At 51.3% G+C, this 15,775-nt stretch overlaps 1 protein-coding gene across 5 annotated transcripts in view; it reads right to left on the bottom strand.

Moving 5' to 3' along the window:
- The window catches only part of BRD9 (bromodomain containing 9), a 29,615-nt gene extending 13,840 nt beyond the window's left edge, over positions 1-15,775 (bottom strand). For 2 of the 5 annotated variants that reach the window (XM_077879666.1, XM_077879670.1), the window contains exons 1-12: positions 15,616-15,775; positions 14,522-14,736; positions 14,143-14,275; positions 12,850-12,910; positions 12,322-12,466; positions 10,300-10,410; positions 9,451-9,626; positions 8,001-8,133; positions 6,230-6,305; positions 5,138-5,233; positions 4,123-4,255; positions 1,227-1,338 (exon numbers count right to left, since the gene is read on the bottom strand). In XM_077879666.1, coding sequence (XP_077735792.1) covers positions 1,227-1,338; positions 4,123-4,255; positions 5,138-5,233; positions 6,230-6,305; positions 8,001-8,133; positions 9,451-9,626; positions 10,300-10,410; positions 12,322-12,466; positions 12,850-12,910; positions 14,143-14,275; positions 14,522-14,736; positions 15,616-15,667 — 1,443 coding nt within the window. In that variant the 5' untranslated portion in view covers positions 15,668-15,775. The remainder of the gene's footprint in view (positions 1-1,226; positions 1,339-4,122; positions 4,256-5,137; positions 5,234-6,229; positions 6,306-8,000; positions 8,134-9,450; positions 9,627-10,299; positions 10,411-12,321; positions 12,467-12,849; positions 12,911-14,142; positions 14,276-14,521; positions 14,737-15,615) is intronic. The other 3 variants (XM_077879665.1, XM_077879667.1, XM_077879668.1) reach the window with 3 other exon arrangements.

Raw genomic sequence — 15,775 nt, 5'->3', positions numbered from 1 at the left:
GATCCAATCAAACAAAAAAGCAACAAATCATGGCCTAGAAGCAAAGGAAAATCTGCCAACAGGCAAATCCAGCAGTGAGAGAGATGACAGAATGAGTGCGTAAGGACTTTAAAGCACCTGTAATAAACGTCAGAAATAGGTGCAAAGATTTAGAGGAAAGCATGAACACAATGTGGTAGAAGGGAAGATGCAAGAAAGAACGAAACAGAAGTCTAGATGAATACAGTGCCTGAAATGAAAAACTCATCGTCTGTGAATTTATGGCAGATATAGACGTGGCATAAAAACAGATCACTCAACTTGAAGCCACGGCAACAGAAACCATTCGAACTGAAGGAGGGGAAAAAAGACTAAAAAAGAACAGAGCATCAACAGCATGTGGAATGGTTGAGATCTCTAACACCAGTGTTGAAGTCTTAGAAAAATGAAGGAAGTGGAGGGTGGGCAGAAATGGTATTTGAAGAAATAATGGATGAAAATCTTCCAAATTTGATGAAAACTATAAACTGACAGGTCCAAGAAGGTCAACAAATGTTAAGTGGAATAAACATGAAGAACACGACATATCAGTAATGAGCCGCTGAGAATCTGTTACAATGATTAAAAGTTTAAAAGCATCTAGAGCAGCGGTCAGTAAACTTTCTCCAAAGGACCAAACCTAAGGTCTGTCACACACTCTTCTTTTTTTATAGTCATTAAGAAAAGTAAAAGAACATTTGTAGCTCATGGGCCAAAGTGTGCCAATCCCTGATGTTGACCAGACAATGGGGGACAAGTGGAAAACAGATAAAAATGATTACAGATGCTTCAGAAACAATGTGACCGGGCATCTTTGAGACAGAAAGACAACCATCTCTAATTCCAGACCCAGGAATGACAAATGTCAAAGATAAAGGTAAAATAAAAACATTTTTCAGACCAAAAAAAGATGACCAAATACACTGTCAGCAAGTCTATACCAGAAAAAAAATTAAAGAAGGTTCTCCGGGATGAAGGAAAACAAGAGCAGATGAAAAAAATTTCAGGTACACACAAAGTTATAAAGAGTGCCAGAAACGGTGAATATGTGGTCAACAGAGAGGACTTACAATGAATGATGGACGAATAGCTAGCAATTCCCTAACAACCACATCAGTCAGGATGGGCTCCTTCTATGGCAGTGGTGCCAATGGCAGGAGCCAAGGGCATGTGGGTGCATGACAAGTAGGACCACACAGCGCACCCACCTGCCTCAGCTGGAAGAGCATTCGTGAGTGGTCCCCACCGGTGATCTGGTCCAGGAGGTCATCCACCATTTTCTTGCTATAGCTCCCAGCATCCTTCACAAATTCCTGCAGGCTGGAAAGGCCGTGAGAGAACATGTCAAACAGGCACCACCTGCTCTAGTCTTCCAGATTCTTTCACCAGTGCCACTGGTCCTGACCCTAGGAGCCTGCCCTATTCAGCCCTCCTCAGATGGTCCTCTACAAGAGACGGTGTTATCAAGAGCAACAAACCTCCCAGATACAGTTTCGGAGAGGGTATCAGGAGTCTTCATCAGATTTTAAAAGTGGTCTATGACCCAAAAAAGGCTAGAAACAATTCAAGAAAAAATTATTTTTATTTTTTTTATTATTATTTTTTTTTATGATAGTCACAGAGAGAGAGAGAGAGAGAGAGACAGGCAGAGACACAGGCAGAGGGAGAAGCAGGCTCCATGCACCGGGAGCCCCATGTGGGACTCGATCCCAGGTCTCCAGGATCGCGCCCTGGGCCAAAGGCAGGCGCTAAACCCCTGCGCCACCCAGGGATCCCCAGAAAAAATTATTTTTAAAAAAAGCAATGTGAACAACAGTCTATGCATGTTCAGGTGATCCATGCATGTTCAGGATTAGATCCTCTAATCTGTGCAGGATTAGAGGCGCCAACCTGCCCAGCTGAAAATCTGCATAAAACTTCTGACTCCCCCAAAACTTAACTACTAATAGTCTACTGTTGACCAGAAACCTTTCTGATGAGATAAAACAACGGAGTACTACAGATCTTGTACATTATATGGATTACGTATCATATTCTTACAATAAAGCTAAATAAAAACACGTTACAAAAGATATGAGAAAAAATACGTTTATAGTACTGTACTACGCTTAATGAAAAGAAAAAGCCAAAAAAAGAAAAAGAAAGAAAGAAAGAAAGAAAGAAAGAAAGAAAGAAAGAAAGAAAGAAAAAGCCACATATAAGTAAACCTGCACAGTTGAAAGCTGTGTTGCTCAAGTGTCAACCAAATATCTTCTACTAACTTCTGTAAAAGAAACCTAATTTTTTTTTTTTTTTTTTTGGACTTAAAAAACTAAGTAGATCAAGGAGAGATGCTCCGGAATGTGAAGGGGGGAAAAAGGTATGGAAACAAGAGTCTCCATGTACACCCTAGAGCATCATTTTGATTTTTGGACCCACATAAATGCTAAAAAATAAAAAATAAATAAAAGATTTTGAAAAAGAAGCAAAGAACAAAAGCCCAAGTTCTAGCATCAAAGCCCAGGCAAAGGCTCCAAACGGCTTCCCAGATGTCAGAAATTCACACAGAGTGGAAGCGAAACTATGACAATGCACAAGTCTCCACCAGGATCATCTTAGGAGACACCAGCAAACAGGGTGTGAAGGGAGCAGGGCATGGTCTGGAAGCACCCCAGAACAGAGCATGTGGGGAAGTGGCAAGGGGACACCAGGGAGGAGCGCTATTTGCTTGCCACACACTGCCCACAGGACTGGGATTTCCACTGTATGTATGTGTTTCAGGCACATGCCTGGGGAAGGCCACCACAGCCGGGGAGCATTGTGCCGCCCGAACTGAAGGTGGCTGCTGTCCCTGAAGGGCTGTGACAGCACAGGTGGTAAAGGAGACGGTCACCACTTGTGACCTGTCCTTGCCTATAACAAATTTCCTCCTTGGTTCCACTTCTACTTCTCTGGTCTCACAAAAGTCACATAAGGTACTCACTGTATTAAGGGCTGACTTCTTATTGTTCATTTTTTAAATATACCCTCTATTCTGTTTAGAATTAAAAAAAGCTCTAATGTGGACAAAACCAATTTCTTAGAGGTTAGCAAAATTTTATTTTTCTCCTGGAAAATTACTAAAATTCTGTAGAAGGGACCCATCTCTACCTAGCATGGAGAGCAAGAAAATACACAGAAAAACAGTTCTACAAAAGCACAGTACTGCATCTATGATTTTAAAACCACATCTAGGGCAGCCTGGGTGGCTCAGAGGTTTAGTGCCTGCCTTCAGCCCAAGGCATGATCCTGGAGACCGGCATCGGGATCCCTCCATGGAGCCTGTTTCTCCCTCTGCCTATGTCTCTGCCTCCGTGTGTCTCTCATGAATAAATAAATAAAATCTTTAAAAAAAAAAAAAATAAAACCGCACCTAATAAAACCACATCAAAGTCCCTGTTAGGGACTCGTCTGTGTCCATAATTCTCATGTTCTAGCCCTAACCCTGGTGCTTCAGAATGGGACTGTCTTTGGAGACAAGGCCTGTAAGAGATGATCAAGTTAGAACGAAGTCTTTAAGGTGGGCCCTCATCCCTTATGATTGGTGTCCTTAAAGGAAGCAGAGGTGAGGACACAAGCTCACAGTGCAGGACGCCCAAGTGAAGGCACAGGGAGACCTGGCATCTACATGCCCAGGAGAACCAGTCCTGCCTGCCCCGGGACCTCAGACTCCAGCCTCCAGGACCACCAGATGACAAATGCCTATTATCAAAGCCATCCGGCCTGTGGCGCTCCATTTTGGTGGTCCAAGCAGACCAGGACAGCCATGAAGCCATATTTCAGTAAAATCACACAACAAACTCTAAACAAGCACAGCGGGTGCTGTATTGTCCCCCATTGTCTGGTCAATGCACACGTTCTCACATTCTTTTTAAAGCAGAACCTGGATTGTCACCTGCTTACAGTACCAGCCAAGTTACCTGAACTTCAAGATCAGCCTGCAGCACACCAGTGGTTTATAGAAATTAGGTTGCAAATTGCTGTGCAGACCCGCTGCCACCAGTTCTCTCCCTGCCAACCCCACACTAGGAACAGTCCCACTGTGCAGCAAGCAAGAAACCGGGTGGTGATGCCAAACCTGCTTACCTCAGCGCGCACTGCACACCCGTCTCATCCCCATAGGCAGAATAAAGCAGCTCCGTTTCGTCCGATTTCAAGTCGCCAAATACTGAATTGTTGTGCATGGAAAGTGCAGTAGTGGCACTGGAGAGAAACGTCACTGAGAGCACAAGAGGGAGAGCAAGAGGACATGAGACACATGTGCTAGTGCTGCCTGGCAGGAGACACGCTGCATTGTCCGGGGGCTGTGCACCCCCGCCCCCACCATCACACCCCACCTCCTGCATGCTACTCCGCTCTTGACACACCTGAAGCCAGAGCAGCTTTCTGGGTCTAACTAGTAGAACTGCCTCAACACCCTCGTTTTACAAGCAGAGAACCGGTTACATTCTGTAGTGAGGTGAGCACCGGGTTCCCATCCCATCCCAAAGAGTGCTGGCAGCTGTGCCAGCAGACAGAGGCTGCCTCCTGCCCAGAGGATGTCAAGGGAGTCAGAGGATCACCACCCACGAGAAGGCGTTGCTGGCACCTCCACGTAAGTCAGACCTTGAGAGGAGGGAGTGCTCCGGGCCTCTCCCCACTCGATGCCGGCAGTACCAGTGTGACCAGAAAACATCCCCAGGAACTGCTAGGTGTCCCCTGGGAACAAAGCTGCTGCATGCCCTGACATACTCTGAAACTGGCAAGCCGGCCACAAACACCAGCGCAGCCAACACGGCAGCCTCTCCCTCCTCCAGTGTGCCCACCCAGCCCTCCGTCTCCCACCTTGCCCACTCGTGCTGTCCAGACACTCTCATGCACTCCCCACCATTGGCATGGGGCTCAGATCCACCCATTGGTAAGAGCAGACAGCAAGGGAAGAGCTCGCCTGCTCACTTCTATTCCATTCCCCTCACTCCTAATGACCTTAACTTCTCCGCTACATCAGAGCCAGCATGTGGACGCAGTACTAAAAACCGGTGATCCATGAAGACCTTCAGGAGGACCCCACTCCACACCCCTACTGTGACCCCCCCCCCCCCGACCCGCCCGTCTCACTCACCTTTGCCCCTTCTCTCATCTTTGAAGCCCAGCGTGGTGAAGCCGGGCAGCAGCTTGCTGGAGAGTGAGCTTAGGTCCACCGGGTGGGTCTCCTCCTCTGCAAGACGACCTGCTGTGAGCTTGCAGCTCGGGGAGCCCCCAGCCCCCGCAGTGCCTCTCATGGGCACGGGCAAGGGCATGGGGGAGGGCACAGGCGCTTTTCACAAACACCAGCTAGAGTCAAATTCACAGGAGCCACTATAATTCTCAAACCTTCTCTTTTTCTTTCCAAGCCAGCACTTGATCCGCTCATCTGTTCTCTCACAAGAACATTACCGCTCATTCCAGCCAGAGCGCACACATGGTCTGCATTGGAGAACACGAAGCAAACCTATCTCCCATCCAGGGCCCCCCTCCCCACCCCAAGAGAACACTGCCGGGTGCCCCGGCGGGTGGGAGCAGCCCTACAGCCATGCAGGCGAGACCAATGCATAGTATCTCATTTTCCCTGGTACGTGAGTGTCTTACAAGTGCAAGCGAACTTTGCCTTTCTTCAAAGGACAACCCTTTGAGACACTTTTCAAAGAGATGGATGAGGATACACATGCTTCTTAGAGCCCAGCGAAGTGACTGCATAGGTGAGCAGACCCAGCATCTGTGCCTCCCTCAAGACTCTCCTTAACAGGATTCTCAAACAGGGAATTTCTTCCAAAGCTCACAGTTGGGGCTCTTCCGAGCTCTGTGAGTGGAGATTTGAATACTCTGGTTTCTACCTAACATATCAAGAAATCCTCTGCGATGCCATCAGGAAGTCGAGCCATAAGGACTTCTAGAATTACAGGTCTGCAGGAATGCAGCTTCAAGTCCTGCCGCCTAGCCTAGGGGCCACTGAGCATGAGAGGCCTGAGCAACACCTCTGCCCCCACTGGACAACTGCCCTCTGTCCATTTATCACATACAGGTCTCATCAAGGAGATGCTCATCTATGTTCTACCATGGGTGCCACGCTCTGCAGGGGAAACGCTGATCTCAAACAAAACCCCTGGCAGTGCAGAGATGGGAGAAAGCAGCATGTGGGCCTCAGAGAAGCCCAGCCCCTCCAGAGCCCACTCACCATCAGCGTCCGGCTCAGCTGTGTTGACCACGCTGTAGAGGAGGCTGCCGTCCCCATTCTTCCTCAGATAACCCATCTGCAAAAAAGCACAACTGAGTGCCTGTACCCCCAATGAGCTTCTTGCTATCGTGACTGCTGCTGCTATGCCAATAAAATCAAGGCCTTCCAGTACAGCCTAACTGGGATGAATCCCAGGCCACGAGGTTCTTGGTTTCCCCATGGAAAAGGCCACAGAGGCCCCTCTCGTACCTTCCCCAATTTAACTTCAGACGTGTGTGCACTGGGAGGACTCAGGCTTGTGACCCTTCTAAAGCCGCTTTGGAAATAGGAGGCTTTAGGCAGAGATGACCAATTTATAGGGCAGGGGAACTTGAACCAGATGAAGCTAGAACAAGACCCTAGTCTCCAAGTGCCATGTCTGTGGACAGCCTAGAGGCTCCATCTCTAAACCACAAGGGACTTACATCCACTTAAAGACCAACCATGAACAAAACCACTCCTCCTCTAAAAACCTCTAGGAACGTTTGTTCAGGAAGAGGAGCACCTGCACGTTGATGTGGGAATGGGACGAGGAGGGCCTTTGGGCCTGCGAGCTGGAGCCTGAGTCCAGGGCTGGGAGGAGAGGTGGGGACGGGAGGATTGATTGTCCCTGACCAAGAAATTAATCAGGTTTCTCACTGTGGAATTCTAACACCAAAACAGAGGACAGCGAGGCAGGTGCAGTGCCAGGAGCAATGGGTGTTGGTGTGGGCACGTGCTTCTGACCAGTACACACAGGTCAACACTGGGTTTTTCCAAGCCCTACCCATGGAGGGCCCCAGGGCTCCTTGGAGACCCCAAGGTTAGAGCACAACAGGCGTGCACACCAGCAGGTCCAGGAGAACACCACCACAAGCTACACAGGGAACGTCAAACATCCTACCAGGAAGCTTTAGAGTAAGTAAAAAAGAAATTTACCTCAGTGTTTTTATATAACCTGGCATATCTAAAATTTCATCCGTCAGAATTCTTTATATTCCGTTCACTGAACATTTTGAAGAGTTCACATTAAAATAGAATGTGAAGTTCTAGTGTTTTTCAGAGTACCCGCTGACAGGAGACTGTGGATATACCATGTCAATAAAACGTACCAGGATTAATTTCATCTCTGTCCTTGTTACCAAGACTACGTGGTTTAAAACTATGCAGGGAATGCCTGAGTGGCTCAGTGGTTGACCTGCCTTCGGCTCAGGTCATGATCCCGAGGTCCTGGGATCGAGTCCCACATCAGGCTCCCCGCAGGGAGCCTGCTTCTCCCTCTTTCTGGGTCTCTCATGAATAAATAAATAAAATCTAAACCGCTCTATATCTGCACGGTTTCTACAGGACATGCTGATCTATTCTTATGGCAGAAAAAGTCCTGAAAGGATGCAGGGGCCTCTTCCTGAGGACCAGCAGCTGCTGCGGCAGCTCCCAAGGCCCACACCTGGGACACAGGAGCCCACGGCATACCGCAGAGGTGCAGAGACATGAGCACACCAGAAGGTTCAAGCTGTGGTGCAGAAGCCTGGCAGGTCCGGCTTCCATCAACGGTAACCAACATTCCCACTGAAGGGCGAGTCTGTCATGGCCGTCCACCCACTGCACACCGCCTCTGGGAGGGTCCTGCCTGTGAGGCACCCTCGGAGGCCTTTCCCACCCAGGAAACAGAGCGGGTGACAGGAGCCAACACAACCCCTCAGTGAACAATGCATCAACAGGGCGCAGGGCCGCCCAGACCTCCTGACGCTACCTTGCCCCCTGGGAGGAGCCGGTTGATCCTGTCCCGAGCCTCGTCAGCTGCGTGCTCCACCAAGGCCAGCACGTGCTCCTCCGCCGTGCTGTCAGTCAGGCTGCAAGCATTTCCTTCCGGCTCAAACATGCAGCTATGAAGAAGCAGGAGCACCACACAAGTCACCAGGAGACCGGGGCACATGCTGCTCCCACCTCACCCGTGGCCAGTCCCTAACACTCCTCAAGGTCACCAGGAGCTGGCAGGAGCAACACAAGGCACACCTTAATCCTTACCTTTTAGCTGCAACCACAGAAACACAAAACACTTCCCCCTAGGAGTAAAGGTAACCCCAACAGCCACAAGGCATTCCTCGTGTCCCAGCTACACATGTCCATCTGAGAGCCACCTGACTGGAACCTCAATGCTTAATAGGAAGCTGACAAAACTACAGTGTCATTTGAGGCACCGTTTGAAAAAGGGGCAAAACTCCATGGAGGGGTGAAGCATCAGCAACAAGTGTGAGCTGGAAAGACAAGGGGCCCCAGGAGCCCCATGTGAAGGAGTTCTTTACTCAAACAATCAAGAGTCACCGGGTGCAGCACCCAAGGGAGGTGGGCCTCTCCTGTGGGACGTTCTAGAAGCAAATGGTAGACCTTTTCTAAGGAGCTATGGGAGGAAAGCCTGCCTGGGGACCCTGAGCCTATAAGAAAGCTCTCTCTCGGGATCCCTGGGTGGCACAGCGGTTTAGCGCCTGCCTTTGGCCCAGGGCGCGATCCTGGAGACCCGGGATCGAATCCCACGTCGGGCTCCCGGTGCATGGAGCCTGCTTCTCCCTCTGCCTGTGTCTCTGCCTCTCTCTCTCTCACTGTGTGCCTATCATAAATAAAAAATAAAAAATAAATAAAAAAAAAAAAGAAAGCTCTCTCTCTGGTCCAGGGTGTAGGACCGCAGGAGCTGGACACTCAGGGGGTACGATGAGAAAGAAGCCCCAACTCCCATGCGTGCCACCTGCCCAACAGCACAGTTCTGTCTCGAGGCTGAGAGAGTTAAGCCAGGCCAGCAGCATGCGTCCTGCATAGGACGGAACCTCTTAGGAGTGAAGGGCCAATGATTATCCACAAACAAAACACGCATGGGAGCAGCTGTGACCTGATGGGCTCTGGTGACACGGCTGGGACAGAGCCCCAGTGTGGTGGCAGAGGCTGTCCTGCCCTTGGCCCCCTACGTCCACAAGCAAGACAGTGACTCTCCTGCAGAACAAATCCTAGCTGGTCCAGGTTGGCTGCCAGCTGCCTGGTAGCGCCTGACGCTAGAGCTCGGATCTAGGCCCAGGGGCCTGTGTCCCCCCCAGTGCGTGGCACAAGGAGCCCGTCCTTGAGCGACTCCAAGGACGTGGGCCCTGGCACAGGCTCACCCCCCCGCCTTCCCAAGTGTGTCCCACACAGCAGGCAAATGCACTTCCCTGTACCTGATAACTTCTCTACTCGGCCTTTTGGATTTCTTGGCAGTTTCTACTTGTACAGGTGCCACTTCGGGGACGGGTTCCTCGACAGCTGTATCTTCATTGCCCAGAAGAGCTGCCTGCTGAGAAAAATCCATGTCCTGCATAAACGACATGCTGCGCTTCAAAGCTAACAGCCGCTCCTAGAATCAAAAAGGACAGAGCAGCAGGGCTTTACCTCTGCCCCACACCAGGGTGCCATGACGATGGGTGGGATGGGGATGGCCCAGCCTCACCTGGCCTAACCGCTGACCCCCACAGCGCTACCACAGGAGGTGGTCACGGGAGTCAGCACCAAATGTGTGGGTGACCAGCTGGGAGCACCCCGGGGCCGGCAGAGGGGACAGGCCGGGGGGCACAGGGCCCGCACCTCACCTACAGGCTGATCGGGCACAAGGCACTGGTCCTAGATGCATGACGCATGCAACCTGGCTCATGGGACAGATCTGGGAGGCCACTCCGACAGCCAAGATGTCTCATCTAGATTCAGTGGGCAGCCACGTAAAACAAATCATAGGCTGGCTGCAATCCAGTGAGACAAGGTGCCCAGGCTCAGATCGACAGATCCAGATCTTTCCACCAACCCTACGGGAGACGTTACAGCTGGGTCATGAGCATGAGCAGAGAGAGAGAAAAGAGACTGCCTGCAGGGAAGGGTGACCTGGGACATCTACCCTAGAGCAGGGGGTCCACACCGCGGCCAGTGACGGATGGATGGAAGCATGTCATTCACTGGGGGTGAGGTTCTGTTTAGGCATAAAAACACAGAGGAGAACTCTCATTTCTGTGGCTCCTTGCTGCCAATGGGCTTCTTACTTTGCTCATCATCTTAAAGCCTGCATGAAGGATCTTCTTGGCTAACTTGTAATACACAGTGTCTGGTCTGTTGTAGGTCATGGCGTTATCACACATCAGTTTAAAATCTGCCTGAAAGGGAAAAAAAAAATAGTATCCATCCAATTTGAAATACCACCAAGACAAGAGCAGAAATTGGATTCCTGTCAAGAGGCTCAAAGTGAGTGGGAAACAACTAGATTAGGTTCGTTAGTTTAACAAACGGTTTCCATAGCCCTTCAGAAAAACGTTCCTAACTGTTCATTGGTCTTTCCCTGCACACGGTGAGAAGCCTGCCAAGCCCTGAACTTCCTCCCAAGTGTGACATGCACACATTCTAAGAATATGGCGGCTCCCTCTCTTCCGTCTCCAGCTCACCCATTCTGGGAGGAACTCAGATGTAAATGGAACAAGAACTGACAGTCAGCTTCTTTTAATTAAAGTTAAGGGATGAGCTGAGACCTGGGCACGTTCATGTCCTCTATCTCTGGGATTTTTCCACAGAATTCAGAATTTTGTCTACAGGTAATTGCTCTACAAGTATCAGAGAAAACGTTTTCCCTAAAACAAGGAGACTCTTACTGAACAACTTATGTTAAAGGTAAACTATTGGAAACTTCAGTATCTTGTCCCCCTAACCAAATTACATTGGGCACACACCTGTCACAGGTGAATCAGCCACCAGGAGGCACAAAGACAGCTAAAGCCAGCCGGGCAACGCAGTGCAATCTCTCCCGGCCCTTTCCAAATGCCAGCACTGGCCCTGAGCCAAGGCCTCCAAGCCCCTGTCCTTCGCTGGCCCCGAGGTACCAGTCTTGAGGATGCCAGGGGTAAGGGGACACTGCTCACAGCCAGGACGGTCACCGGGCAGCAGACGAAACTCAGGCCCATGTTAGGAAGGTAGAGGAGTTTCGGGCTGCCGCTAGCCATCTGCCCAACCCTCCCGTGGAAACCCCACCGCACGCCGTACCCTTTCATGTGGTACTGCTTCTGCAACTCAGCAAAGCCTCTCAGTCACATCACCAGGAAATGAAAGTAAAAAAGCCAAGTCTTCCAAATTTCACAGAAACTAAGAAAGAAACCTGATGCCCTTTCCTAAATGACATTATTAGCAAAACTGTCAAGCACTCATTTTGATCCCTCTAGGTTTTGAAGCCAAGAACCAATTTCTATCTCACAGATGGTAGCAAAAAACAGATTTAAAAACTATGTACTCGGGACGCCTGGGTGGCTCAGTGGTTTAGCCCCTGCCTTTGGCCCACGGCGTGATCCTGGAGTCCTGGGGTGGAGTCCTGCATTGGAATCCCTGCATGGAGCCTGCTTCTCCCTCTGCCTCTCTCTCTCTCTCTCTGTGTATCTCTTGTGAATAAATAAAATCTTAAAAATAAATAAGTAAATAAAAGCTGTATACTCAAGAGCTGTAAGAATTTATTATTAAAAAAAAAAAAAAAAAAAAAGGTGCGGATTCCTTGGTGGCTCAGCGGTTTGGCGCCTGCCTTTGGCCCAGGGCGGGATCTTGGAGTCCCAGGATCGAGTCCTACGTCAGGCTCCTGACATGGAGCCTGCTTCTCCTTCCTCCTGTGTCTCTGCCTCTCTCTCTCTCTATCATAAATAAATAAACAAAAATAAATCTATTAAAAAAAAAAGCTAAATTCCTGGCTAATATAATATAAAACTAAAAATTAGAATAATTTTTTCTAGAAATAACCGCTCTATAGCTAGACCAAATCGGACACACTCCTGTTTGACCCAATGCGTTTCTATGGCTTTGCAACATACAGTTGGGTTTCCAGACAAAAACAAGGAGAACATTTCAGCCAACCCGCTCCTTCAATGCGAACGTTTCAGCCAATCCGCTCCTCAATTTGTGTCTGGGCGACCCCAGCCCAAATGCTCCAAAGCCCATGGAAACTTGCAACTGGAAACGAGCTAAGACAGAGTGTTCACTGGACATAAACACACGGAGCCTCACAACAGTGATCTGAGGAACTGAAACTAGTTTACCTTAAATTCCGTGACTGACTTGTATTCGTTGGCTACAATCTTGTCTTTCATTGTGCCAAAATCCATGGGATGTTTTATTATCATTGAGTATCCTGGAGCAATTGCATCCGTGACAGGAAAAGCAAAAAACCCATGAGGATCTTTTCTAAAAACAAAAACATCTTTACTTAAACTCGGAAAACTACAGATCTAGATCTCCAAAAGATACAAAACTCCACATAATAAAAACGTAACACAACTCACCAAGTTTTAAGCCTGTTTCTTAAAAATAAAACATAACACCTATGCTGTTTACTATTGTGGTAGATGTTTTATGTGACTAAGAATTCCGAAACTGCCTTCCTGGCTCCAGCGACATGTGAATCATGACGGCCTTGACCCCTCTGCGCTGACTCGGCAGCCGGCTCTCCCACACTGCTCCCGCACATGCTCGCCCACCCCCCACCCTACCGGCGGTCTGCCTCTCAGGTGGAGGTGGGGGAAGACACCCCCATGTTCCCAAGCTCAAGCTCTCAAGAAACTGTTTACCTCTGGAGCTGGCGAAGAAAATGCTCTAATAGTTGTTGAATAGGTGTGCTCTCATTCTCAGCTGATGATTCAAAAAAATAAAAAAATAAAGGTCAGTCGAGAGATTTTGTTCTCACAGCATTGTAAAGCTCCGACACCATGAGATACACTTAGCTTTTGTTAGCTATTTTGTGTTTCATGGTGTTTTCAGTTCCAAAGGAACTGGGTACAAGAGTAAACCAGGTCCAGTCCTGGCCACTAAAACGCTAAGCTGGGTGGGAAAGGGTATCACTCACAGCATCAAGTCCCAAAAACCCCTCAGAGCGCCAACACCTGAGTGTGACAACAGGGAACTGTCACTCATCCATGTGTGACAGTGCCAGTCACCCCAGGCCCAGCATATTCCAGACATGGTACGAAGAAGAGGAGACTATGACACAGAGGTGGAGCTTCGCCAAATGACCTCTCACGAGAGTCCTAGATCTCTGGTCCTGCCTGTTCCTCATCTGTGCAGGAACCTCGCGCGTTCACACACACACACACACACACCAGGTTAGCAATGTCTCTGGGCCCTCATGTGAACATGAGGATTTTGGTGAATGTAAACGAGCAGGCAGGTGCCCTTTCCTCCTGCCCCCCACTAAGGGCCATGCCAGCACCCAGACCTCAGTTTCTGAACGCCGTGCTGCACTAAGGAGTGCAGACCTGGAGGGGGTCTTCGAGGTGTGACATCAGCGCTTCAAGCACATGGGAGGGAAGCACTGCACGTGGGGCCTGAAGCAAGCCGTTATTCAGACTCAGCTTACGGTAACTGGCAACTGTCTAAACTCCGCACACACACTCACCTAGTGCGCTGCTGCTCTGCACCCCACCTCCCACCTGCTCGCCGTGGCAATGACTTACACAGAGCACGGGGACCCCTCCCAAACTATAGATGGTCAAATCCTAAGTCCAGAAAACACCATAGCCTCCCAACCATGTGCAAGTCTCTGACAGAAGCGGCTCAGAACCTTTCCTCTGGTGAAGACGGTATGACCCTGTGGTTTCTGACAGCCTCACTAATTGACTCGACCACGAGTTTCCTCCTACCCACGATGAGATTGGGAGTTTATGGGGGGAGCGGGACACAGGAGCAGCTGGCCAAGCTTCGCTCTAGAAGTTCAAAGGTGACAGTAAGACCTGAGGCCCAGCTACGCTTCATATCAAGAAAATAGCATTCCCTCCCTCCCGCGCTCCTCCTGAGACGCCAACCAGCACACCAGTGCCGACCAGGATGTCACAGACACGAGCCGTGATGCTCCAGGAAAACCTCACCTGGCTGTGTTCGGCACGCTCGAACGGGCCTATCGGGGGGCGGCTCCACCTCCACCTTCTTCCCAGGTTCAAAGTCATCGGTCTCTCCCTCTGTGTCGCCATGCTCCTTTTCCCGCTTCCGCTTCTTCTCTTCCTGTGAGGCAGAGGCAGGGCAGCGAGAGCAACGCAAGCAGTTTTAAATAGATCTCCTGGAACTGAGGGGAAACACAGAACTAAGAGAGAAACCCCTGCAGAGCACTTCTTACTCAGAGCCCCACCTCACAGCAACCACCCCGGGGCTCAGGCCAGAAGGACCTGCTGGCCTGCGTTTTGCTACAAACAGGACAACCCTGGCCTGAGGCCACGCAGCACTCACAGGCCGCTGTGTCCCTGGCTCTACCTTTCTTTTCCTTCTTTCTTCGTCGTCCAGGTGCTTCTCCTTCTCTGATTTCTTTTTCTTCTTCTTCTTCTTCTCTTTGTGCCGCTCTCGCTCGTGGTCTGACCTGTCATCATAATAACTGGAATCGTGCCCAGACCCCGAGAGCTCAGTCACTTCACTTCCTCCGACTTTGAGAACCAGCTTCAGGGGCTTCTCCAGAGGTTTGTCTGTGTAATCTGTGGACAGAAACCCGGGGCCTCACTGTGTGTTCCTCCCCAGGGGATGGCACGGCGGGCTCAACGTGCAGGTGTGACCACCAGAATGCCCAGGCCCCAGGAGGCAGTGGCGTCGGCCCAGCTAAGGCAGCAGGCAGGGAAACGGCAGAACCACGGTGGAAAGACGGGGAGGCGGACCCCAGAGCAGCCACTGTTTCCTCCCCTTCATGCCGCCTTATGCTCAGGGGGCCCAGGAGGAAGCAGTCTGGGGCGGGGGGGAGACCAATCCAGGAGCTCCCCACCCCGCCCCTAAGCTCCCCACCCCCTGGTCCTGCAGCAGCAGCTGCTGGGTCCACTCATGTGGGCACAAGCTGCCGCAGGCCTGTTGGCAAGCACTGGGATGGTCACCCCCTACTCAAAGACCAGAGCATCCAACAGATGCTCGACTCCCTCCTCAAGGATTCAGGACCCAACCAGATGCCTGAGAGCCCTGGACTCCCGCCTGGAACCCCCTCCAGTGATCCCTCCTGCCCTGGACCCTTCCTGGGGACCTGCCGAGGCCCTGAAAGCCCTCCCTGGGGGCTCCCGCAGAGGCCACCCGTTGCACCCTCTCCCTGCCCCGGGCCCCTCCCCGGGCCCCCGCCGAGGTCATCCCTTGCACCCTCTCCCTGGCCCCGGCCCCTCCCCGGGCCCCCTCCGAGGCCAGCCCTTGCACCCTCTCCCTGCCCCGGGCCCCCTCCGAGGCCACCCCTTGCACCCTCTCCCTGCCCCGGGCCCCCGCCGAGGCCAGCCCTTGCACCCTCTCCCTGCCCCCCCGCCCGGGCGCCCAGGGCCCTCCCTCGGGACCCCGCCCGCCGCGAACGCCCCGCCCGGCGTCACAAAGCGCGCCCGCCGCCTCACCCTCGTAGGACGAGCGCCACTCGGTCTTGTGCTTCTTGTGCTTCTTGCCCATGGCGGCGCGGGGCCCGGGCGCGGGGCCGAGGGCAGCAGCGAGCCCGGCCGGAGCGTGGCCGCCGCCCCCGCGGCCCTGGCTCGCCGCCCGCCTAGCCCCGCGGAGGTC

The sequence above is a fragment of the Canis aureus genome, chromosome 31, assembly GCF_053574225.1.
Source record: "Canis aureus isolate CA01 chromosome 31, VMU_Caureus_v.1.0, whole genome shotgun sequence".
In the NCBI taxonomy this organism is placed as follows: domain Eukaryota; kingdom Metazoa; phylum Chordata; class Mammalia; order Carnivora; family Canidae; genus Canis; species Canis aureus.
This window is presented reverse-complemented; position numbering and strand designations above follow the sequence as displayed.